A 27378-nucleotide genomic window follows, 5' to 3' on the forward strand; every position below is an offset into this window, starting at 1 on the left:
AACTTGAAAAGAGCAGCTTCTTTAATCCTCAGGTGCCTGGAGTCAGGACCCAACATCACAGCTCCCTAGCAGTTTTTCACAACTCCTTAAGGTAGCAGTTTTTCTGCAGATGGCTATGGACAATAAGATTTAAGAGAACAATGAGGCAAACCTGAGACCTCAGAAGACCCCAGGAGGCAACTTCTCAGCTATGAGCCCTGAGGCCTGCTTTCCTGTGTTCTTTCCCGTTTACCTGCCTATAAAACCTCTTCATCATATTGGCTCCAGGAAGGTGGTTTTTCAGACATGAGTCTGCCATCTTCCCTAGCTGTCAACCTCTAGAATAAAGGACACTTTTCTCCTCACCGACCCTTGTCACTCTAGTGTTTTGGACTCTTCGGGCAGCAGTCAACACGGAACCTGAGTTTGGTAACAGAATCTACAATAAGAAAATCCTGCTAAGAGTGGTAAGTGAGTTCAGCCAGGTCACAAGATAATGAGATCAATGTAAAAAACTCAGCTGTATTTCTGTATACTGTCAATGATCATATGGACACCAAAGTTAAAAATACACTACTATTTTTAACCATCACTCCAAAAAATATATATATACTGAAGAATAAATCTAGCAAAACATGTACAGAATTGTATGCTGAAAACTACACAATGCTGATGAAAAAAATCACAGGAGATAAATGGAGAAATGTGCTGCATTCATGGCTTGAAATACTCAGCATAGTAAAAATTTTAATTCTCCTGAAACTGATACACAGCCACACTGTCTAGATTACTTCAGTGAAGCCTACTGCCCACCTCTTCCCCAGTGGGGAAGCCTTTGTGTTGCTGCTCAGTGAGGTGCAGCATCCCACAGGCACACGTGGTTTGGGTAGGGCTCTCTGCCTTTTTCCCTGAGCACACCCAACAGTTAAAATGCACTGATTCCTGCTGGTTGCTCACTTGTTTTCAATGCTATGGGGGATAAATCGCTCTAAAAGCAATCCAATCAACTTCTGTCTCTGAAGGAATAGATTCTGAGATCAGCGTTTGATCTTTATTTTTTTTCCCAAGAGGACTCCTTTTAGCTATCTTATTCCATGGTTCTCAAGAAAACTACACATCCTCCAGTTAGTTTGTATCTTGAGTGTCCTCTCAATGGCCTTGCACCACAATAAGGTTCTTGAGAGTATCTATAGAGTTGAACTTCACTATCTGTTGCAAATGAAGTCAGCTTTTTTGTGAGGAGATTAGGAGCGAGTATCTCTTTTACAGCCTGCTTTTCCTCCCAGGCAGAATCTCTAAACCTTGGCTTTGGGACTGAGGGTGGAGAGACAAAGGCCAAAGATTCTTTTTTAGTGATCTCCCATTCTTGGAGCTGAAAACTTGGTGGAGGAATAGTGGCATCAGCCCGACGTCCTCTGGTCTTGTCTTTCCTGGCACAGAACCATCGCCTTGCCAGGTTGGACAAGGGTGATAAAGGCCCCAGTATTCTCGGTGTTCAAAGTAGAACTTCTGGTCCATGAAAAGAAGAACCCCTACCTCTCAACTGCATTCTCCCAAGACAGCCTCATCAACAGTTTTTTTTTGTTTGTTTGTTTTTATAAATGCATGTGAATGTAGGATTACCTCAAAAGAAAAAACTAATCAGAACATAAATATATAGTGGTTAAACTACAGCTAAGGGAAATGTTGTAAGTTTCATTGTAGAATAAGTAGACCTACAAGGAAAATTGTTAATCCTCTCTGATATTTGGAATGGAACCCCTAATATCTATAAAATGACGACGAAGTAACATGCAATGAAGGCTCTTGATGTGATTCTGAGTATTTATACTCTGTGCAAACATCAAAAAATCATGTAATGAAAGGTTACAAAAAGGAAACCAATGAATTCATACTTACAATAAAAATTTTTTAAAGAGAGAAGGTGAGACTCTTTCTTACAAAAAAAAAGCCAATAAAAAACATTGAGAGAACGGTAGAATTATAATATTACCATTTTGTAACCATTATAATAAAGGTTGCTACAGGCAAAAGTCATCAGAATATGCTATATAAAAAGGAATAAGTTTCAGGAAGAGCATCATGTTTGCATGGTGTGAGAGTATATCCCCACAGATTGCTTACTAGTTGTAAGGGGGAAAGACAGTGGTGATACTGGATGACACCTTGATCAGATAATTAAAATTAACATCCTCAGTGCTGGGCAGATAGCTATCACGTGCCTCTAGATGTGATTACCTAAAACACTTCAACATCACTTCTAGTATTTTGTCTGGTGATGCATAACTTGAATCTAATGAGAAAAGATCTGACAAACCAAAACTGAGGGACATATTATAAAATAATTGGCCTTAATACTTCAAAAACATCAATATAATGAAAGACAAAGGCTTAAAAACTTGAAATTAAAGAGGAATAAAGAGACATACAACTCAATGCATTATGGGATCCTGGAATGGACAATTGACAAAATGTGTCAAGGTCTGTAGATTACAAAAAAGCATATCAATGTTAAATTTCCAGATTTTGATAACAGTACTGTTATGGATTGCATGTGTGTGTTCCCCCACAAAGTCATATGTTGAAACACTAATCCCCAGTGGGATGGTATTTGGAGTTGGGGCCTTTGGGAGGTAATTAGGTCATGAGGTTGGAGCCCTCACGATGGGATGAATGTCCTTATAAGAAAGACACAAGATAGCTTGCTTCTCTGCTGTCTGCTATGTGAAGATACGATAAGACTGCAAACTAGGAAGAGTGTTCTCACCAAGAATCGATTCTGCTGGCACCCTGATCTTGGACTTCCCAGCCTCCAGAATGTGAGAAATCAACTGTTATTTAAGCCACTCGGTCTACGGTAAATTGTTATAGCAGCCCAAGTAGACTAAACAAGTACTATGTTATGTCAAAGAAAATCCTGATTCTTAGGAAATATACACTGAATATTAAGGGATGAGGAGGGATGATATATACATCCTATTCTCCAATGATTCAGAAAAAAATACATGTATATATTTCTGTATATGTATATATGTGTATGTATATAAAAAGTGTATATATGTGTGTGTGGAGAGAGAACATGATAGAAACAAATGTTATTCTTGCAATTTTTCTGTGTCTTTTTTCTGTAAGAGATGTCTTTTGTTTAGGATTTCACACTCTCCTTCAGCTTGGGGGAAGAAACAAATATTAGTTGTATGTGTCTTAAATTCCTCCACAGTTGCTCTTCAGTAACTAGATTTTGACAACTATTCTAACATGTAGATCATAAAAGAGGTTAAATAGATCTAATATTTATAACCTGCCAGCAAGATTGTTACAATTACACCTACACTTACACTGTGCAACAGACCAATTCCTTTCATAAATACTAACCACTTCTAATACTTTTGGTTGTCCAGGTTATTTTCAAAATCCTCTTGACCCACTACAAGCTGAACCACTGGAAGTCTTGTTCAGGAGCCTTACATAGAAGAATAGTATTACTATGATGCAAATACAGTGAACAATGATCCTCCAAATATTTCTAGAAAGGGAGTAGGAAGTTTTGCAAATTATTCAAAATGTCTAATGATAGCAGGAAAAATTACTGTTTTCAGTTTATTCCTAAGGGCAAATACATTATTGTTTGAAAGGGAGAATGTCCATATTCTAAAGTAAATACTGTTTCCCCGAAAATGAGACCTAGCCAGGCAATCAGCTCTAATGTGTCTTTTGGAACAAAAATTAATATAAGACCCGGTATTATATATTATATTATATTATATTATATTATATTATATTATATTATACCCTGTCTTATATTAAAATAAGACCAGGTCTTATATTAATTTTTGCTCCAAAAGACGCATTAGAGCTGATTGTCCGGTTAGGTTTTATTTTGGGGGAACAGGGTAATACAGCTTACTCTAATGAGAAAAGTGACTTGTATTTATGAATCAACCCCAGAAATGAGCCACCCTCTTTCATCCTGCATTCCAGCAGGCTTATTTTTCTTATGCACAACACTTGTACAGAATAGTAGACTGGAGAGGAACAAAGAAATTGCACCACAGACCTACAGGGCTGTTTTTTTATATTCTTACAGAATCAAATGCTCTGTTCTGATCCCATAACTCCCAGGAAATGACAATGACAACTGGTTCAATAGTATCCAAAGAGCTATCTTCTCTCCTGAAGAATATTCTGTTGGGATAATTGCCTGTAAATCTTTTTATAAAAACTTTATTAGAAATTGTTAAAGAGACCATTCAAGTTGCCAGGTTTTAAAACAAGAGTGTTTAATCCAAACCAAACATGGTTCTTAACAATATAATTGCCAGGTTTTTAAACAAGAACATTTAATCCAAACCAAATATGGTTCTTAATAATATAATTGCACTGGAAGTATTTCTGCTTTTACTAAACCATAATGAGATTTGGTGCTGTGTATACATGAACTCTCTTGCCCAAGTTAAATGATGTCTATGTAAGTTACAGGCTCATGCTAGCCAGACTTTCCTTTGAGTGTGTGTGTATGTGCACATGTGTGTGAGATTTATGAACATTGGATAATGATTCTTAATAAGGGTTTAAGCCCTATTGATGCATTTAATTTGCCTCTTGGTGGCATTCCCTTAGTCAAGAACCAGGTCACCAGAATCTTAAATGCTGCTGTGCAGTCAATGTTCAGACAGATGGTTCTATAAAGACTCATTCAACAAGAACAGCAAGAAAGCCAATAGAATACCGATGAAAATAAAACTAAAGTTGAAGCCTTTACTTGTTATAAATGAGTTGAATGGAGAATATCATCATAATGTCACTGATGTAGATCTGGAAATCTATTATGATGTTGCTTAGGACAAATCTAAGTGAGCTAAATTAGAGTGGTTGTCAAACCCAATGATGGGCTCCCTTCACGATCTTAACTGGTAAAGCAAAATAATGGATCTGCAGCCCAAGTGAAACATAAAAAATTTCCTAAGTCACACAAAAAGCATTTCCCCATAAGTAAAAGTTTCCATTTTGAATCTTGAACCAATCAGCAAACAACTCTGCTTCTCCCAATTCTAACTAGTTCCCTACTTCGCAGACTGGCCTGGTTTTAATCATCCAACGCAATCTCTTCTTAATTTCCTAGGACTGAGAGACTCCCAAGCTTTACCTGTTTTTTTTCTCCTTTGCTACACCAAGCTAAATAAATCTGGCTTTGTGGTAACTACAGGCAAGTCTCTAAAAAATCTGTTGGTGGGTTTCAAAAGATTTTCTTGTATACACATAGTCCAGCTACCCAGAGAAAATTACTATTAATATTTAGTAGGTTTCTCATTTCAGGCATGGTTTGCCTGGTTTTGATCATATTACATGTATCTTGAAGTTTTGAAAAATAAGCGTTTAATTTTTTTCCTCAACATTTTCAGTGGTGGTAAAAACACTCTCTAGTGTTATGTTGGTAGAGTATATGCCAAAGTTGAAACTTCCATTCCCCAATCATTAGACATTTAGATGTTTTCTAATTTTTGCTGCTACAAATAAACCTGTGATAAATATTTTGCATAAAGCTTTTCCTACAGATTAAATTATGTCCTCAGGATAAATCCTTGCAATGACAACTGAATTAAAGGGTATGAGCATTTGGGGGCTCTAGCCACATAATAATGCATGTTTTCCAAGAGTTTCACCCATTAACTCCTACCTGCAACCAGTCAAGTAAATGTTCCACTGAACTTATACCAGCACATTAGGCAAAACTTAAATACAAGTTTTAGAGATATTTACATACAGCTTTGAGGAATACAACAGGCAGGTCTCTCATTCTCAATTTGCCTCTAAATTTCTCAAACTTACTAAACAGAAAAGCAACTGAAGTCATAAAGCACATGGAGAAAATGCAGGAAATATCACATCACGTATTAGGCAATAATTACTACAGGCATAGGTACGTTTGTTAAGATGGCAGGTTTGTATATAGACAGACAAAAACAGGAACCTAAGATTTAAAAGAATTTTCTGACTTGAATTCTTTTCAAAACCTTTATTGAGAATTGTTGGTGTGTAAAAAAAGTTGTTTGGTATTGAGAAAAAATTAAAACACATAGTTGAACATGAGTGAACTATTTTATAGACTGCTTTTTGAGTATGAACATGGAAGGGCAACTATTGTTTTCCTAAGGTAATGTCCGAGAACATCTTGTAAAAAGGATAGTTTAGTATCATGGGTCTAGAGCTTGGTGATGAAGTTAGCTAGCCTTCGTCTTCCTGTCCTATTGGGCCCCGGACTCTAGTTTTCTCCAGGTTAACCTGGAGACAGGAGCTCTGATCCTCAATTTTCTTCCTCAGGTTTATTAATACATGCTGTAGCTGGAAGACTGAAGCTAGGGAACAAGTGAGTAATGTAAAGATACATCAGATTGCTTGCCTGATCTTAGAATTCAGCTAACCTGGCCCTCCGCAGAAAAGGAAAAAAAAGAAAACTGAGAAATTAGTCCCTATCACCCGCCTTTAATTTAGCTTCACTCCCACAACCACACAAAAATCCACTGCAAACCCTCCTCCACATCTTCGTCCCTGCGGCTCTATAAAACAGAACCGAGCCCGCCCACCGCTCCCCAGAACGGCAGCGACGTCACCCCGGTGCAACGCATGCGCTGCGCCTTGGGGCATTTTTCCGATCTTTTCCTCCGAGGCTTAGGGCGGTCTCGGGTGCGACAAAACTACAATTCCCATCATCCTGTGCCGTGCGGGGAAGGAAGGACGAGACTGCGAAAGAGGCTTCGGAGGACAGCGGCTAGAGCTGGCCGCTGCTCTTTCTGAAGCGGTTTTGCACCTCTTTTCGCCGGGGGCGTCGGTGGCGACGGCGGCGTCGGCGGCGTCGGCGCTCACGCAGGGGCGGGTCACGGCGGCGCGAAGCGGTGCTCGGCGGGAAGGGAGGTCGTGGCGGTGTCGGTGGTGGCGGCACGGGCTGCAGCGACGGCGGCGGCCGCAGGGACAGCAGGAGCAACGGTGCTGTCAGTTAAGCCGTCGGAGAAATGGGAGACCCAGGGTCCGAGGTGAGTCGTCGAGGGTTCTCAGGCGAACCGCGAAGGGTTTTGTGTTTTGTTGGGTCTGAGGCCTGGTGCTCGGCGGCAGCCATGGGGCGATCCCCTCGGCGTGTTGGGGCGATCCCCTCAGCGTGCTGGGCCGAGCCCAGCTTTCCGGGCTGGTGCAGGTCTGAGCGAGGAACCAGCAACAACAATGGCCGCTCGGCCGCCCCCGGCCCCCTGCACCGGCTCCGGAGTCCCTTGTTGTCGCTGCTCTGCCAGTGGGAGCGACATTTTGAGACACGCTTGCTCTTCATTAGTAAGCCTGCATCCCTCTTCCTTGAGCAGATAGGGGAATTCGAAGGGGCTAGTAACTCGTTTTCGCCGTCCGGTCCCTACAGCTCCACGTATGCAGAGGCATGACCCGACTTGTACTCAGTGAGGTTTCTTTTAAAGCTGTGCCGTTTTCATTCTTTTTGGGAAAATCTCTTCCTGCAAGTACGTTGCAGTATAATACGATAAGCGTGTTTTGGCTTATTTTTGTAGATAATAGACTCTGCCCCTCCAGCTGGGCCTGAGGCATCTGAGTCCACAGCGGATGAAAATGAAGATGACATTCAGTTTGTTAGTGTAAGTACCAACGATATTTGGGTTTTTCCCAAAGACTATTCGTGGTAAGCTCTTATGTGACTGTATCTCACTTGTTCATCATTCAACAAATACGGATGCATGTCCGATAGGTACTGGACAGTGTGGAGCCTGGCGTAGGATTAGGAAATTTACCAAAAGAGGTCTCTGAGCAACCACAGTAGCCATCCCAAAGTTGTGGCCTAAATTGCATACTGTACACTTAATCACTCTTCTCATGCTTTCGTGTAGAGCCATTTTATATTTATCTATGCACACTTTTGGTCTCTTAAGACTGTATTCTGAAATGGGGCAAGAGTATCTTCTAAAAGATGACCCACAGATAAGAGTGAAATGAAGGCTAAGGATGAGGAAGGAGATAGAAAACAGGAAGGGTGGCAAGAACTCAAAACCTGAGCATGTAGCTCCATCACATGAAGGCAGATAGCTTGAAGATGTCGCTAAGCTTGAGGTCATGATGTTACAGCATAGTACAATTGATGTTCATAATGAAGATCCCTGCATCACCAGGAACTTACAGTGTCTCTTGATTTTATTCCCTTAGAGACAGTAGTTTTCAAGCGTTAGTAAGTGTAGATTCCTGGTCCTCACTCTGAACCTATTGAATCAGAATTTGAAGGTGGGGCCTAGGAATCTTCATTATGGAAAAATGCAGGGACAGATGAAAATCTGGACTACACATTATAAAGCATTGGTTTAGGGAAAAAATCAGACATTCGGATGATTTTTACCCCAAACTGTTAAAGGATTACAAAGCCTCTGCCTAAAGTCATGTCCTAGTTAGCTAGAGAATACTTCCACTCTAACCGACTCTTTTTGAATACTGGAGTTAGTTGAGGTGTGCTATTAAAGGTGTATAATTTTTCTTTAATAGTGTCTTTCTGATGTGTATTTGTATTTGTTGCTTTTGGGGGCAACTTTGTAAAACTGGTTTTTGTAACTATCCTTTAGTACCCCAACATTAGGGCCATTGTGGTGATCCATTGTTTATTGTAATGGGTTTGTTTAGGAGTCTTTCACAAGATCACTTCTGTGGCTTTTTCTCCAAGGCTAATGGATATGGTATATTCCGTCCTTTTCATTTTAAACTTTTAAGGGTTGTGGGGGGAGTAGAAGAATTGTGTGCTGCCCTTTCATTCACTGTGGACTGAAATATGTTTGATAACAGGATTCTGTGGCTCTTCAGGACAAATAACTTTCTTCCTTTATATTGATAATATTTGTGAATGGAGAATATTCATCTTGATATTGTGCAAATAAACATAAGACTGACACACTTCTTTATGAGGTATGGGCCTTGTTTTGAAAGTCAGAGATGGAATCTACTAAAATAGTATTCGAAAAAAATTTTTTTTGGTACTCTGGAATGAAGAATTGTGTAACTTGTGACTAATATAAACTTGTATTAAGTTGGTTTAAAAATCCTCTTAATTTAAGTTTTATTTTAAATATAAAGAATGTGTTATATCTTTTCATGTAGAATAAAAAATATACAATCAGTGTTTTGTGTATTCTACTTGATACAACATCTTGTATTTATTTCTGTTTCCAAATGTAGGTTCAAAGGTTGGATAGTTCCAAATGGAGAAATGAATTATATGTATTAAATGCAATTACAATACTAGAAGAAACCTATTAAAAACATTTCCTCTGCCTTTTTTAGGGATAACACTTAAATGACAATAGTACCTTAATTCTATTTTAAAGTACCTTTAAAGACAGAGTTTTATATTTCTTTCTCTGACCCAATCTTATAGTTGACACCGTGAGGTAATGCTTATCCAATAAAGATAATAAATACTTCTCTACTTAAGATTTGTTCGTACACAAAAACAACATTATGTCATTTCTTGATTTACTCTGGTTTGGATTTCTTAGTTCGCTGTTATTAACTTAATTTTCTCATCTTTAATCCACATGGTAGCACAGCAGTCCCTTTGTGGTTTGCAAAATACAGAGTCCAAAACTAAACATAGCATGCTGAAGGAAAGAGATAATATAGATGTGGAAGTGCAAAAATGACCCCTTTCATTTAAATTTTATTGAAACATGACATAGAACATAATTCATAAGTGTACTGTTTGATTTTTGCAATGCCAATGTACCCATGTAAACCATGCTCAAATCAAGAAACAATGTTACCATAATAAAAACTTTTCATTTAGGTCTTTTTCTCTCATTTTCTGTTTAGTTTATGACTTCAGCCATCATCTTTATGTCTTTTTTTTTTGAAACTGCGGATATTTTAGTGTACTCCCAGAAAGCTAACTGTTCTAAGAGCTGATGACGTGATTTTTCACAGTGCTAACTAGATAACAAAGGTATAAAAACTGCTGAGGTAACGTATCACAATCTTGAAGATAGCACATGAGATTTAGGTTTCAGCTGAGATTATCGGTATAATGTGGAATCATTGAACAGGTGGAAATAGGGAAGGAAATCAAGGTATAATTACATAAATAGAACTTCAGGAGCACATAGGTCAAATCATAATACTTTAACTGCAGTAGAAGGGGTCATAGGTAAAAAACTAGGCTATCTTTTGGCTGGGTGTTTTGGGACTATAATTAGCTTAATAAAAGTAATGTTGGAGCTCATATACAAAGTCATGAATTAAGTACCTTAGAGCTACAAAGATTAATTAGAAATACATCCTACTCATACGTATCAGCATTTCAGTGTGAGAAATGAGATAGATGAAAACTATATAAATAGTTGTAGTAGAAAGTTCTTTTACAACAAGTACGTGGTGTTAACAACAAAAAAGCCTTTCAATGTATTTGGTTAGGTAGCATTTAGTATTTTTATGTGTTTAAAAGGTCATTTTTGAGAAGAAATAAGGAAAAGCATAAACATTGGGAAAACATTTTACGTAATTCTGGAAGATTTTTTTTTTTTTGAGTGGGAGAGGGAAGGATGGATTAGATAGTATAGATGTTGAGTTGTGAACCAAATGTGAACTTGGTTCCCAAGCAGTTGGGAACCATTTGAAATTTTTGAACTGGGCAAGACTATAGAAATAAATCGTATGTCTCTAACGTCTCTCTATGGAAAAAAACAAGAATTATTTACAGTTTTAGATCAGATTTTTCATCTGCTAAAATCTAGATTCCTTGTTTTAGACTGGGGTAAACTCTATGCCGTATCTTAGCATATTGACATCACTTTCCAGTTAGTAGGTAATTAGTGTTCTGGTTTTATAAGAATCATTTTTTTAATAACAGGAATGGAAGCTTTTTATATAATTTAAAAAATTCTAAACTTAGAATATTAATGCAACTCCTGTGTTCCTAATCTCTTTTGCTCGTGCCTATGTTCCTTCCCCTAAATTGTGTGGCCTTGGAAGTAGAATCCTTTGACTTTGTTACTGGTACAAAGCAGATGAGAGTGATGGTTTACTATTGATGAATGGAGCAAATTCAAATAAAATACCTTGTAAATGGAGGACCACATGCATTTATACTTGTTAAGGATACAAGCAGTCATTATAAATATTATAAAAAATTATTCTTTTATTTATTTATTTTTAAGGAGGGTGCAGCTTACAGTGGCCCATGCGGTGATTGAACCGGCAACCTTGGTGTTGTTCACACCATGTTCTAACCAACTAAGTTAACTGGCCACCCCCGAAATTATTTATTTATTTTTTTAAATTTATATTGGGGAACAGTGTGTTTCTCCAGGGCCCATCAGCTCCAAGTTGTTGTCCTTCAATCTAGTAGTGAGGGGCGCAGCTCAGCTCCAAGTCCAATCGCTGTTTTCAATCTTAGTTGCAGGGGGCGCAGCCCACCATCCCATGCTGGAAATGAACCGGGAAGCTTGTTGTTGAGGGCTCGCACTCTAACCAACTGAGCAATCCGGCCACCCCTCCGGAAGCTCAGCGGTAGCTCGTTGTCTTCAATCTAGTTGTGGAGGGTGCAGCTCACTGGCCCATGTGGGAATCAAACCAGCAACCCTGTTGCTCAGAGCTCGTGTTCTGACCAACTGAGCCAAGCAGCCGCCCCCAGAAATTATTCTTGATCTTTGTATTATAAATATTTTGTTTCTGGAGTTAGTAACTTATTTTTCGGTAAGTGTTATGAGTTATTTGGAGTGGGTATAATAACAGGTAGTCCTTTTTCTCTTACTGAAAATTATCTCAGAAACTTAGATAATAAGCATTGATTTAAAAATAGTACATATATTTTGAACTACCTCAGAGTTGCATTGACCACACAGCCAGTTACATGTTTAGAGAACCAGGTATACCTCAGGTAGTTTTCTTATTTGTTAAATGGGATAATAGTAATAATACAGTAGTATCTCACCTTGTCAAGTAATTGTGCGGATTAAATGAAATCATGTGCATGAATGAAAAGTTAGCGCAATCCCTATACAGGGCTGAATGACAAATGTTAACTGATTAACAGTAAAGTAAATGGAGTACTAAAATGTTTTGATTCCTTCATTATGGTACAATTTTTTCCATATCCACTGTGGAAATTACCTAAAATGTAAAGTATTTGTTTATAAGTAATCTTTTCCTGAGATACTTCTCTTTCCTTATTTTTCCACTCAGCCTCTTTGCTCTTTGCGGTCTCAGACACTTGCCTTCTTCTACTATTCTATCACTTATAACTCCGTAATCATTTGTTGCGTGAATGAATAACTATTCTAAATGACTTCTGCCTTTTCTTAACTTTTGGATTCCCTATCCTGATTCTTTTTATTCTTCGTAATTAATATGAATTCTATGAAGTTGTCATCGTTTAGTTGTTAAAAAATGGTTGCATATCAGTTTAATGGTTCACTCCAATAGTAAATTTTTGATAGTCTTACCTATTTTTACTCTTGCCTCTTCTATTTCTACATCTACTTTTAAATCCAATTTGTGACCATTGTTCTTATTCTGTTGTTCCCTGCCCATTCTACTTTTTATTTTGTACCCTATTACCATCTTTCACCTCCCTTGTTCCTTTACCTACTCTCTCTGTTCATGGAAGCTCTGCCTCTGTGTATTTCTGGTAACCTGGGGCTTTCTTGGTGTGCTATTGCTATGGGCATGTAATAAAATTTCCTAATGTACATTTCTTGAAGGGTGCAAACTCAGGTAATTATATGAACAGGAGAAGCTATTTTTATCTCCTCTACTTCTTAGATTCACCCTATGATTTTGATAATCTTAATACCAGTGGTAGGTATTAGTCTTATTAAAGTAGGGGGTGCAACTCTGCTGACCATACGTTGGGGGAATATCAGTCCCTCTTTTTCTCTTTTTTTAAACTTCCATTTTTACAGCTCAGGCAAAAATCCCAATTACTTTTTTACATGATTCCCGCCCAGAAGTTTTGCTCTCTGGTTTTATCTCAGTGGCTGGATCACCCACTACCTGCAAGGATAGCAATTTCCTGCTTGGGGAGAAATTGTAGTTTAGGGTGAGAAACAAGCTATCTTTGAGACTGGATGCTCCTTTCAGGAAGAGGATCTTTACTAGATCTTAGCTTCCTGACTCTAGGGTCTCTTTCTGTTAGTTTTTCCACTGAATTAATCACTTGACTTGCCAATAGTCAAATTTCTCTATCCTAAAAAAATCTCTCCTTCATCTATATTCTCCTGTGTTCCTTTCTTTTGTTTTGCATCTACTGGATTTTTTTTTAAAAAAAAATAATCTTATATCCTTTACTGCTACATATTCTACTTAATTTTTTTAGAGAACGGCATCTGTGCTCACTTCTTTCTTGAGAGTTGCTCTCTCAGAGGCATTTTAAAATCTTGTTGACAAATTCAGTGGCATTTTTTTGTTTGTTGTTTTGGCCATATTTAGCACCGATAACTTTTCATTGGGGTTTATTCTATCCAGCTTCTCTGAATTTATGCATTCCTGGTTCTTCTCCAATCTCTGATTACCTAGTTAGCTCTTTTCCTGAATCCTAAAATTCCAGCATTTCTTCAAAGGCCTCCTTGAATCTCTCCTTTCTCTCCTTTGCTTTCTTCCTTGGCAACATCATAATTTCAATTTAAAGCTAAAGTTAATATCTTCTAGGGGAGCCACTCCCAAATCTCTATTCCCAATTATGTTCATATATCTAGATTACAAGCCTGCATTTCCAGCTGTCTGCCAAATAACCTCTGTGAACCACTGGCACATCAACCCATTATGTCCAAAAGAATGTCAGCTTTCTGTTTCTGTATTCCAAATTTATATTAATGGCATTAGTATTCTTTTAGTCACCCAAGCTTGAAACCTTAGGGACCACTTTGACTTCTTGTTATTGTTGGGGTTTTGTTTTTTTATAGCCAATATCTTTTTTTTTTCTATTATAGCCATGTATTCTCTTATATATATGCAACACTGTTTTCCTTGCCATCACTACTATTTTAGTTCTGCATTATTATGTGCCTGGACTGATTAATTATTCTGCTTTCCCCACTCTTCCTACTTCTTTATATGATTAATCTTAAAGCACAGCTCTCATAATGTAGTTCCCATCTTAGTATTTATTGATTCCATTTTGCCTATGAAATAAAATCTAGGCTTTTAAGTCTAGCATTCAAGGCCTGGTCCATGATGGAGTCAGTCTGGATGGAAGGAACGGATGTAGAAGAATCAGGTTTAATGTTTGATTATAGGAGTGGGAGATAAAACCAAGCTTTTAGTCAAAGAATCCCATGATTTTGAGCTTGGATATCTAACAAATCATTGATACCTGTCACATTTGAAAAACATTGGATCATAATGTCTCTGTCCTTGTAGACTATTTCTATATTAATAATCCTTTCTCCAAGGAATTGACATAGTCCTAATACTCTTACTGGGGTTTAGGTCCTTTTGTTTAGGTCTCATCAATTCTTATATGTACATACTCTAAATATTTTCTTCTGCATTTATTCTGATTATTTTCAGCCAGCCATAGGGGTCCTCTTCAGAGGAATTCCTGTCAGTCCCAATAATAACAACAAAAAAATGACTGTTTTAAATGCTAGTTTAGTTTGAGTAACTGTTCATAACTTGTTAATTTGCTCAATTCTTTCATAGGAAGGACCATTAAGACCTGTTCTTGAATACATTGATCTGGTCAGCAGTGATGATGAAGAGCCTAGCACCTCTCATAGTAATGTAAGTACATTATATTGACTTGCATTTCTTTATTTCTGTTATTTAAGAGGCGTTCTCTAAAGAGTTTTCAAGTCAATGATGGCTGTGTTTAGTGCTTTAGAGAATGGCCCATTGCTGTTAGAATGGGCCACAATAGCTAGTCCAAGGAATTCTTCACCCAGAACATACCTTACTTCTAGTTTTGTTCCTCTACTTTCAATGAGGATGTGGAAGGATAACATGACAAAGGAAAGTTCTAAGTCGTCGAGATGATATCTGATAAAAGGGTAATGGAATAAAATCTGCAAGTTTTCTGGCTGCTTGTCCCCTTCTTTCCTATCTCTCTTCAGATACCCTACAGAATTGGCCACAGAAAATTTGTTTTATCTTGGAAGAAAGGATATGTGAAGATCCTTTAGGAAATGGAATGTGGGGAAGGGTTACATGTGATATATTACTTCAGTCATCATTCCTTTTAACCTCCTTTATCCCACGTATATTTGGAGTTTTCTTTCTTTTCTATGATTTTTTTGTTGTGGGTTTGACCCTTAAACTAATACTTCCCTTACTTTGAGAATCAAATTAGCTGAGCCCTTTGTAACAATCTAGTCTTTTTTGTCTTAGCCCAAATGGCTACTAATGGGCTATTTTCTTGATGGATTTGAGAACTCCTGGTTCTTGTTCCAAGGCAGCCAGAAAGTTTCTTGGCTCTGTGATACAGGGGATTGAGACTTGGACTTGGAGTCAGAATGCCTAGGTTTTAGTCTCAGCTTCACTCCTTAGTAATTCTGTGACTTTGGATAAATTAAATAGCCTTTAACCTTAGATTCTTTATCGAATAAGAATAGTACCTACCTCACAGGGTTGTTGTGGGGATGAAATGAGGTAACAAACATATGTAAGCTCTTCTAAAGCTACAAATCGTAAAGTAGGACTATGCAACTGGAAAGTTTTGTTATTCATAGAGAGAATTTTTAAAGCGGTTTAAAAGTGATTCTGCAAGGCAGGACTTTTAGAAAAAAAATTTTTTTTCTGGAACTTTCTCCAAGTTTCCTCTGCAATTATTAGCTCCTACTTGTTGACTTACATATATTGAATGGGATTATCACCAGCAATCTCGCCACCTCTTACTGTAGAATGGGACGAAGCAGCAGGTTAGAGTGGCAGCACTTGAACTGGGCTTGTTTATACTTTCTTTTTTCCTAGACAGAGTACCGCATTAATGCCAGTATTTGATATTGGGCCTTTGGGGTAGTGAAACTTGGATTTGATTTCTGTGATCCACTTGCTGACCTGTAATGGATTGCATCTTTCATTGTTAATTATAGTAATTTAAAAAATTGAATTCTACTTACTGGACATGCATCTCTGCACTTAAAAGTTAACATATTAAAAGCATTTTTCTTTTTCCCTTGGTTTTCTTGTTCATATGGATAACCCAGAGAATGCCTGAGTCTAAGGTGCCATCCTCTGAGAATCATCGCCCAGAAATGTGCTCTAGCTGCAGTGTTCCTCTTCCCAATGGAGACAGCAGCTCCTCCTCTGGGAGTTGCACCAGCAGTCCACAAAGGATAGTTTCTCAACCTTCTTCTGTTGAGAACCCATTGGAGAACCAGAAAAATGATCAAAATAATTCAGATATTAAGATTTCTGAGGCAGAGACATTTAAACCATCACAAAATTGTCAGACTCTGTCTTCATCTCCACTTCTGGTCCCCCAAGAATCTTTGGCCTCTTCAGAGGTCAAGGAGGATTTACCTCCAGAGTCGTCAGCTTCACGGCATGGACAGGATGCCATCCTCTATCTCCAAACACAAGTGGCTGAGATGTCCCGAGTAATACGTGATCTGCAGTCCAGGAGCTGTTTCAGATTTCATCATTCTAGGCCAATTGAGAATTCCTCAGTTCCTTGGGACATCTCTACCTCCAAGGAAGAAAATTTATCCACAGTTGAAGAGGAGGCTGACTGCAAATCGCCCTCAGCTGATGACAAAGGGCAGCCAACTGACCCTAGTCAGTCTAGTTTTACAGGTCTTTTGAAGAGAATGGAACAAAGAGGTGTTATAAAGAGAGTAACGTTACAATCGGAAGCAGAATCATGTGATGGGAAACCTGATTATGTGACCTCTAAGAAGCGATTGGTTCCTCCTTTGCATCCTCTTCTGAGAATTGCCACCACTGAGGTTTTTAAAGACCCTGCTGATTGCCACCCTTCTTCCTTCATGGGACACAGGGTATATCCCGTGGCCAAGGATACTTCTCCTTTCCAACCGAATCCACCAGCTGAGGGCCCCATTGTAGAAGCGTTAGAGCATAGCAAAAGAGGAAGTACAACATCTCCTCTAGATTCTACCTCAAAAGAAATGGAGGTCATGGGTTGTAGGTTCTACCATGCTGCTTCCATTGCAGCCCGAGCTGCTAGCTACATGGCCTATATGACTCAGTATCAGCGTAAACTCTGGGAAGACATGGAAGATCTGGTCCATGACCCTGAGTTTGATCGTGGAAAAGCCAGATGTATAATATCTGATGGTATGGATGCGGGCCTTTGGCAGCTTTGTACTACTAGGGACATAATGGACTCTGTAGTCAGAGTTATGGCAATGGCAGTAGACTACAGAAGGCAAGCCTGGCTCCGACTTACATCTCTCACTAAGAAAACCCAGGAGAAGATCTCACATTTGCCCTTTGATGGTACTTCCCTCTTTGGACAAGATGTGAATGCTGTTGTTGCAGAAGAAAACAATATAAAAGAAAATGACTATAAAGACCACAACAAACACTATAACCAACATCGATACTTTTATAGTCATGATCAGAAAGCACATTATCACAATAGAGGATACTCCAAAGGGGATTGGTACAAATCCAGAAACCACCCCTATAGATACAGAAAAAAGGGAGAATCTCCAGAACGCCATGGGTACAAGAATTAATGGCCTGTTTTTGTTCAGCAGTGTAGCCATCCAACCTTCTAAGTATTTTTACTTCCACCTGACTCAAACAGGATCAACAGGTTGGAAGTCACCTCAAAAACTGAATGTATGTCTGGAATTGCCACCGCTGACATTTGAATTCTAGACTTTTGGAATGAAGTATATAATAAAGAGAACCATGCTTTATTGGCCACGGGAACAGTAGAGACTTTTCATCAGAGTAGGGTTGGACAAAGATTTACCCATTATTTCTGGTCCAGTAAAGTCCAGAGGAGGGTACTCAGGAATCTGAATCCTCTTGTGATTAAAGGAAAATATAAAGATTTGTTCCTCAGGAAAATCTTACTGGTAAATTGAGGACTAGCAGATTTGGGGTCTGGAAAAATAACTAGATCTCTGTTTACCATCAGAGGCAAATTCGTCGTTTTTAGGTCTTCAGTGCTTCCTTGTTCAGGCTTCAGCTTGTCAGATCTTCACAAAATGACAAACCTATTACATTCTCTTTATGTCAGAATGCTCAACTCACCAAGAGTCAGTCCATACTACTCTCAAGCTCTGTGAGACTTAAAAATCAACAGTGAAGCTGCATATCAAGAACTGGAATTCAAATCAAAATTTGCCAAATCCAGTTTGCTTCCAGTGGGATGGCTAGATGTCACAGGTCTACTGTGGACGGCAGCTGGAAAAAGACTTTTCTACCTGTAACATTCTGTAGAAATTTTCACAGTAACTGTGTTCACCAAGACTGATGGCTACCATAACATCACCACTCAAAGTTACACATGAGAGAATTATTAGTTGTCATCATTCATAAGTTTTCGACCTATCAAGCTCTCATATATAAAGCTGTGAGACCCAGTAATGGTGTTCTCTCAGGATAATCTAGGCCTTTCACCGAGATGACCTTTTAAAACAAACCTACCTTCTAAACAACTTTTTTGAGCTTGATCATCACACTAAATAAAAAAATATACGTACATTATAATGTGCCCTGAAAATAAAGGATGTTACACCATCCAGGCATGCAAATCTGAACTCTTGAAAGAGCAAGAATTCCAAACATGCCTGACAGTCTGGTCCTCTTATTGTAATAAAGAGGGATGGCCTCAATTGAGTTACTGAAAAATTCCTAAGATTTAGAGTATAACTGTGGATGTAGTAAAGAGAACGTCTCACACAGTTCTGTTTCTGGATAGCTGTTTAAATGATGTCCCTTAATGATTTCTTGAAAGTCTGAAATTAAGACTTCAGTGACATAGTCGTAGTTTATTGGTCCCTTAATCTAGACTCTTACCATGAGAGATGACTTACCTTTTTGCTCCTGATTGGTTCAATTAATAGTTCTCCACCATACTGGAACTGGCAGCAGATACCTCAGTTATGTGTCTCACAATACCTTTTTAATCTCAAGGCAGTGGCTGTCTGGTATACCAGCCCTTAGCTCCTTGTCTTCACAGCGTGACTTCAGAAATGGAGAAAATGCCAAGTTTGAGGGGTCTGAATATATCATCTAGTATTATTTGCTTGGCAGCCAAAACAAAATTTTTTTATCAACAGACTTAAAATTTTGTAACTTGCTTGTCAGACATCTTTATTTTTATCATCTGCTTGATCATAATATTTTGGGTCTACTGTTAGTGGCATATAACACTGTTTTAGGGTTCATGTGTTTTCTGTTTCTTGCCACAGTTCTTACATAGTGGTGATTGACAGTTTCCCTGGTGCCCCACTTTTTAATGGTTTATTGGAAGTTCATTCTCCCCCTCCATCATAACCATATTCAGCACCCTTTTTATCTACTTTTCTTTACCTGTTTGTGCAATAGAGGTTGAAAAGGCATATATCCCTACTTGGAAGAAGTTACTTTGTTTTGTTAGATAATTTCAGGGTACCGTATTGGTCCTATTTATAGTTTAAGCCTAAACTACAGTCTTGATAGAAGAGATTATTTTGCAGATGATTGGTTAAGTCATATCTAGAGTTAACATTTACCTTTATTTTTCTATATTTTCCACAAAGTTTTACTTCTACTTTTTTATGTCTACAACAGTGTTCTAGGAACTCTCTAGTTGAACTCTTCAAATTGAATTCTAGAAGAGCCTAAGAAATCATACAAAGATTTTTGTAGTTCATGATACGTACTATACCAGGCAGTCTCATGTGCGCTTGACATGGCATTGTAGTTTCTTTTGAAAGGACTGGCCACTGGGGAACTCACTGGAGAGAGAAACCTTGGAACTGTTCTCTATGGCTACACAAAAGCGGTCCGAATTAGCTAAGGCTACTTCAGACTGCTGCTACTTTTCCATTTCTTCCCTTTCCTTCCCTAAAATAAAACCTGGTCACAAACTTAATTATTTTTGAGGTACTCTTATTTTCTGGAAACCAAACCAAAATAAATGATGCTTGAAGATAGGGTTCTCTGAAACTGCTTTTTCACTTCTGCTTATAAGCCCTTCCTTTTTAATTTTTCTATATTATAGTTAAAAAAGACAACATAAAGTTTACCATTTTAACTTTTGAAGTGTGCAGTTCAGTAGTGTTAACTATATTTACATTATTGTGTAGCTACTTCAATATTTTATAAAACAGCATTGCTATTCTCTTCCTCTTGTGTTACGCTGCTCAGTAATAAAGATGAATAACATTGCTTTATCACGCTAATTGATAGGCCCAAGCCTCTCCAGAGAATTTTCCTAAAAGTAACAGGTATTGAGAAATGAAATTATTGAATTGGTGATCAAGTAGGTAACTTTTGAAAGGATATGACAGTTGAGTGGGGATAGTAGGAGCAGAATGCTGTAGAGTAGGAACAGTTTTCAGCTACAGATTTAGTCTCTTAACTACAGAAGAAACAATATCCTTGACCTGTTGGTTTTTTATTTTAAAGTCTTTCTCTGGCATACTTGAATGATGATGGTGTTACAAAACTAAAAATTAGGGTTGGGACTTGGTTTAGAGCGACAACACCAATAGTGTATGAAATTCATAATTAGATAATAAATGTTCATATTGTGCCTGCCATGTGCAGAATCTGTGACAGAATTCTCCAGTAAGCCAACCTCTTATGTTTAAATACTTCCAGGTTTTCTATGAGGCTTTGGAATAATTGCAAGTTTAATGATTTGGTATTCTCAAAGGGGATGTGTCTAATGATCCTTTTTCTTCAAAATATTTTTTCTTGACTAGACATAGAATGTGGAGATAATATGATTTCTTGTAGTTACTGTGTACGGAGAAGTACTGTTTTCATTGTTATATGAAGTGCCTTTTAAAATTTCACACTATTGTTTAAAACTTAACATTCTGATGTCTTGCCTATGTTGCTGGTAATGTGTGAATTTTGTACATTGATTTTTAATTTGTAGTTTATTCATTTGTACAATTGCACTATCTAAATGTACTCTCCTTCTGAATGTTAGTTTTCTTTATAGCACTGTTGATCTATTTCAGAAGGTTGTAGATTATGTCCCTCCTTCATTTAAATAACTTGACAGTAGTTCATTTTAGTTATTAGTGATTGGCTCAGTTTCTGGGAATTAAGGCAGCTTTGTTTTCTACCTGTAGGTTCAAGGCTTTCTGAATGAGTCATTTGTCTCATATCTAGCCATGGTAACATAACTTATATTTGATAACTGGATGTGCTTACTTGGAAGAAGAGAAAAGGACATTAAGAAAAAGCAGTAAATTTGCTGACACTTTTATCTTTTTTTTTTAAGACTCTGAGACAGTTCTTATCAGTGTAATTGCATTTAAACTTTATATGACAGCTTCTTTATCAGTATAATTCCATTATTTACTTGGCCCTCAAAATGACATTTTGAGAGATAAACTCTTTCAGGCTACTTAGATGCTATTTAGTATATTACATTAGTACTATACTAATAACTTACTGAATGATGCCTAAAGTGACCTGATTGATAATGTTTTTAAGGTCCCAATACATCCAGGAAAACCGCTCAGGTACTATAAACATGGAGGTTGGAATAGGCACAATCCAGAATCCCTTCCAGCTATCAAGTTGAATAGAGTTAAGTGACATGGATGAACAGCATTCAGTGCCACATTTAGTATTCTTGAGGTTATAATTGGGATTCTAATGAAGGTTAGAAATAATGGATTAGATCTTTATTGAAAGAGATTTAAAAATTGCAATAACTGAAAACTTTTTTTTTTTAATGTGAGGCATATTTTGCCCGTGACTTGAACTGTTTAGGTTCCCTTGTCTTTTGAAATTTAGCATTCTTTACTGTGTTTCCCCGAAAATAAGACCTAGCTGGACTATCAGCTCTAATGAGTCTTTTGGAGCAAAATTTAATGTAAGATCTGGTCCTATTTTACTATAATATAAGACCAGGTCTTATATAACATAACATAACATAGCATAACACTGGGTCATATATTAATTTTTGCTCCAAAAGATGTATTAGAGCTGATGGTCCGGCTAGGTCTTATTTTCGGGGAAACGCAGTACTTAATGTTAGCAGCTAGTCCAATAATCGATTGTTGTATCTGTGCATCTTACGCATGTCATTCAGTTGGCCAGATCCATCCTATATAGTTTATCATTAATGGATATAGAGACAAATAAGTTCTTCATTTTTCACTTAAGAAAATATACAGATGCAAGTTATCAGGAAGCTGATGATGATGACTGTTGATGCAAATCTTTTCGTTATTTTTTTCAGATAGAACAAGTTTTGTAAGCCATTTAAATATTCTTTTAGGGAATTTCGCTTCTGGGCAAATGATAAAAATATTGTTTTATTAAATCTTTTTTCTCTTACTGATTAGTGGGATGATATTTTTGTACTACATTTTTTTGTTTGCTTTATAGCTTGACTTTATAGTAATGAAAACTTTTTTATAGTAGTATTTGTTACCATTGAGGCTTCTTATTACTGGAAACTATGTTTGCTTCCAGTTGGATCTATCTGGGAGTGATCACAGTCCAACCATGTCCTTTTGATGTTGGCATATCAGTTATTTCATTCTTTGTATTGATCTTTTCTTCCTCTTTATGTAACACCTCTTTCTAGAGGGATGTCTGATCTTCCCTTAATCTCTTTGATGTAGATAATATTTTTTATTCTACCAGTATAGACTAGCGAGGATTTTGATGTGGCTTTGTATTTGTGTATTTAAATACAATGCCTTCAGCATTATTGGAAGAGATTTTCTAGTTTTCTCTTATAATGTCCTAAAAAAAAAAGCCAATCCAGTCTCTCAAATTATGCTTTGGCTATTGAACTTTCATCAGTACCTTCTTGTTTAATGGTAGTATTATTTTCCCATTTCTACATATTCACACAAATGTTTTATGACATATAGTTTGTGGTCAATTGCATTTTTTCTCTGTATAAAGATTTTAGGCCCTTCACCTTGAATTTATAGTACAGCTCTGACATACTGTATCTTAAAATTAGCCAGCTTTCTCTAGGTCTTAAGGGCTTTACTGGTTTTGTTAAGGTAACTGTCCATTTCAAATGGTCTCTTAGATTTTCTGATGCCTTGTTAAGAGTTCAACAAGAGTTCTCAGGTTGTCTGTACTTACTTTTAGGACTTTGGTGATCTCTCAAGTTGTATTGAGTTGTCTAATATTTGTGAGTATATTCCTTTGTATAGGTGAACGTAAATGCTTTATATCAGGTGATAATTTAAAACGTTCTCTTTTGACCTTAAATACTTAAAGTATTATTATGTTATGAGTTCTGTTAGTAATCCCTTTATAAGACAGATTTTCATATGTTATTTACCCCCCACTCTCCCAGAAGCTATAATATGCTTTCTGTTTTTTTACCATTGCCCATAAGAGTGGTTTTGTCACAGCATTCAGTTTTAAGGGCTATGATTAGACCTCTTGTTAACTCCCACTTTTATTTGTGATGGCAGTGTTTCATACTACTTTGATTTATAATGTAGTAATGTACTAAAATAAATATCATGTTTGTGATCCCTTTATTTATACCCCCTTTTAATTAGTGATGCAACAAGGATGTGGATGATGCAGAAAAAAACATTTCCTGAATCACTAAACAGTTTCGAATTTTCAATTCTTTTTAAAACATTTACATTCAGCTTCCTGCTGTTAGGTGGGTAGCCCATTCTTTTCTGTCTTAGGTAGAATATAGTTAATTTGTAATTAGTTTCATTTAGAATCTTAGCACAGACCAATCATACATGTTGGTCTTTGTTTAATGGCTTCTAACAACACCTATTTTGTTTTACTTTTGGCAAAATATATTTTGACAGATCTTGGAAGCACCTTGATAGCCTTAGGTATAATTGTCTTCCTGCCCTGGAAAGAAGTAGAGGAGAAAACCTTCATTTACTTATATTTACTAGGCTCTAGGCCAGGGGTCTCCAAACTTTTCTCAATGTTTTTTCCAAGGGCCATATGCGGTAAAATACACAAATAGCCGGGCCACTCACTCAAGGTGAAGTACGTATTGCCTCACCTGTTTTATTTAAGTAAACTAAATATATTTTTGGAATTTGCTACAGGCCAATTAACAATGGATTGCGCACCGCAGTTGGCCCGCGGGCCGCAGTTTTGACACCCCTGCACTAGGCACTCTTGAGGCAGAAATTTCACCCTGATGTTGCAGATAGGAAATGAAATTCACCAGTAAGTAACTTTCTCAAGTGGTGGAAATGAGCTTTGAATATAGAGTCTCTTCCTTCAAAGTTTCAATTGAACATTGTGCTAGGCTGCCTCCATGTTTCTCAAGGCCCCACTCAAGTCTTACCTCTCTGATAAGCTAATTTTACATATACTAATCTTTGTCTTCCCTGAACTTTGTGTTTGTGTCTGCATTTTCATCCCTTAGTACTTGATGTCTTATATTAACTAATTCCCGGTTATTTCACTTTTCTTATCAAAAACCTAAACGCTTAGTTCTCCCATAAAGGTTTCACTATGCTGGACTAAGATCATTCTTAGTCACTGGCTTCTCTTTCATGTGTTGCTTATTTGTATTCAGTGTATTTTTAGCACTGATTATTTTAGTCATGGTTCTTATTGCTGATATTTTCCTTCCACCTTTTTTGTTACACCTGTTTTATTTGAAATATACACTTAAATTTTTTTTTACTGGTAACTTGAGGATATTGGCTTAATGGAAGGAAGGTGGAATGATGCAAAGCAGATGGTATTTGAATTCCAAACACCTTTATCTGAGTGTTAGCAAGCCACTTAGTCTCTTAACCCTCCATTTTCCTACTCTCAAATAAGGTAATTCCCAGAAGTACTTTGAAAACTCAAAAGCCCAATATGAATTTCCTTTCTTTAGTAGTTGTGCTGTTTCTATCCATATTCACAGATTTCTTGTAGCTGTGGGATGGTATTAGATATAAACACAGACACATTTTAAGATGTATTTAATAGCATGTAATTTCATCTCATTAGTTCATGTTTCCCTTGTTTAGTTTTTTTAAGGCTGAATCACTAAACTATATTACAAGCCCAACAATGAACTAAGTCATTGAAAGACATTTTAAAAGTAAAATAGTCTTTTTTTCTCAAGTTCAAGCTAAGAAATGTTCATAATAAACAATAAAAGAAAATAATGTAGAACAAAGAGCTAGGATATGTAGGTATGTTTATAAAATTTTTGATGGATGGTATTTTGTCATTTTGTGTCAGTGTTGGAAACAATATTTTCATTTGTCAAACATCTTTTTCAATACTTGCCATGTGCAGGCAGGTACTGAGGAAGGTCTGGGGATACTGGGCGTTCATAAGAGATAGTATATTCTCTTAAGAAGAGAAACAAATACCAATACAATGCAATTATTCTGTTTAGAGGAATGCCTGTGATGATGTTGTAACAAAAGAGAGATCCATCTAGAGTGGTCAGGGAAGCTTTTCTTACCAAATTCTTGAGGTGAGGTTTGGAAAATGATTAGAAAAGAGTTAGTTGGACTAGTGGAGAGACAGGATCCAGGCATTCAGGTGAAGGAATCAGTGTGTACAAGGGCATCGGGAAATTATGTTCCTGGTTTCAGAATTGAACAGCCTTTATGAAACCAGAATTGGAGGAACTTAAGGTGAAGAAAGAGGATACGTTATGAAAATGTATTGGTTCCTACCTATTCAAAGTGTACAGTTTGTGTAGCTTTTACTTGTAAGGTTATAGAAATAGTCTAGAGGTTGGTTTGTACCATAGTCCACTATAGACATCTAGAGCAATTATTTTTCTTCCGTGAACTGAGCCAAAGGAGAGCTCTCAGTCATTGGACCTCTAGCCCCGGGGACAGGCAGTTCAAGCATTGAGCTAGAACTCAGGCACCGGTAGAGAACAACTTTGAAGATGAACAGGATAATGTCACTGAAGTGGAATGTGACATCCCATCATTGGTGTATAGGACCACCTATTGGCAGTGTGTCCTCAGTGCAACTAAATGTGGGTAATTTCCCTGTGTGTTGGCTTACAGATAATTTGAGGGTGGACTTGGGGAAAATGAAGATATTTCTAAAAATATTGCTTCATTGGAGTTGGAGGTATTGTATTGAAGGACCTGTGACCTTGTGCCAGTGGTATCTCCAGCAGCATCCAAACCACTTTTTGTCAACTTCCTGTTTGTTTTTTGCTGGTTTGAGTTTCTTGTTCCCACTTTCAGCTTTTCTCTACATAATTCATCCTTTTTGTGCCAGAGGTAGAACAGTGGCACGCAGGGTTAAAACGTAGTAACTTTCCCTTTGCTTTGCTTTGTATTCAGAGATATTTAAAAATTCCTTTGATTTCCAAGGTTACATTTATTTATTTATTTTTGTCCTGTACTGAAGGAAAATCGGTCATTCTTCCTAGAAGGGGATTTTTATAAATACAGGTATCAGCGGTTTACCCAAAAGACAGTACAGGAAGAATCTTATTTAACAGACTTGGTGGTATTAGTCTTCTTAACTGAGTAGAGTACTTTATAGAATGGGGTATATCTGTATGTAAGTTTTAAAATTTGTTCATATAAATCAGTTCTGTGTACTTTGTATTTGTAAACAATAACCAGTAGGGGGTGGGAAGGAGATTGCTTTGTACAAAAAGAGTTGTTTCTTGGTTCCAAAGTTTTGCTGCTGGAGATGGTAAATAAATATTGTACTGCTTTGCTGTGTTTATCTCTTCTGTTCTATCTGTATTTGAATATAAAATTATTGAGTAAATTGCTGCTTTTCAAAACATTATTTGGGATGTGGTTTGAGTTATAAGTTGGGCAGAAGGAGCTTCTGGTAAACAGAACCTATGGGAATGCAAACTTCAGACCAGACTATGGACTCATGCTTTATTTAGGGTGGCCAATAATCAGGCTTTTAAATTTGACTTTATATTAAGTGATGCACTGTCTTAGGAATTCTGTTCAAGTGAAGTGCACTAGTCAGAAGGATAATATGATTTGCAAAGTTCATTCCACTTTACAGTTGGTTGCTCCTTTGAGCTTCTTTGAATCGGGATCCCTTACATAGAAGGTAAAGATGGTGGAGGGAATCATCCTCCAATTGGTTCCCCTCTGACTAATCAGTACCAGCTGACATTCAGAGAAAGAGATAACAATGAGTAAACCTCTGCCTTAGATTGTTCTATCTATATTCCCTCTCCCTTTTCACCTTCTCCCCACCTCTTAAAAATTTCGTTGTTTTTCTTTTTTTAACTGGCTTTTCCAGTAGCCAAAAAGTACCTTTGGTCAGTTAGATGGGGAACTGGGTGGTTTTCATCACTTCTCTGGAAAAAACCTTTTACAGAGT

At 37.3% G+C, this 27378-nt stretch overlaps 1 protein-coding gene across 7 annotated transcripts in view; it reads left to right on the forward strand.

Moving 5' to 3' along the window:
• Window positions 1-6657: 6657 nt before the first annotated feature.
• ZNF451 (zinc finger protein 451) overlaps window positions 6658-27378 on the forward strand; it is a 71971-nt gene continuing 51250 nt past the window's right edge. For 6 of the 7 annotated variants that reach the window (XR_012496640.1, XM_074333134.1, XM_074333135.1 and 3 more), the window contains exons 1-3: window positions 6658-7010; window positions 7527-7610; window positions 14644-14724. Coding sequence is in view for 6 of the 7 variants with exons in the window: in XM_074333134.1 (XP_074189235.1) it covers window positions 6990-7010; window positions 7527-7610; window positions 14644-14724 (186 nt within the window). In the remaining variant the exon portion in view is untranslated. Of the gene's footprint in view, window positions 7011-7526; window positions 7611-14643; window positions 14725-16145; window positions 26751-27378 lie in introns of those variants that run through there. The other variant, XM_019734655.2, reaches the window with a different exon arrangement.

Source organism: Rhinolophus sinicus, linkage group LG05 (genome assembly GCF_036562045.2).
Source record: "Rhinolophus sinicus isolate RSC01 linkage group LG05, ASM3656204v1, whole genome shotgun sequence".
Classification (NCBI taxonomy): Eukaryota; Metazoa; Chordata; class Mammalia; order Chiroptera; family Rhinolophidae; genus Rhinolophus; species Rhinolophus sinicus.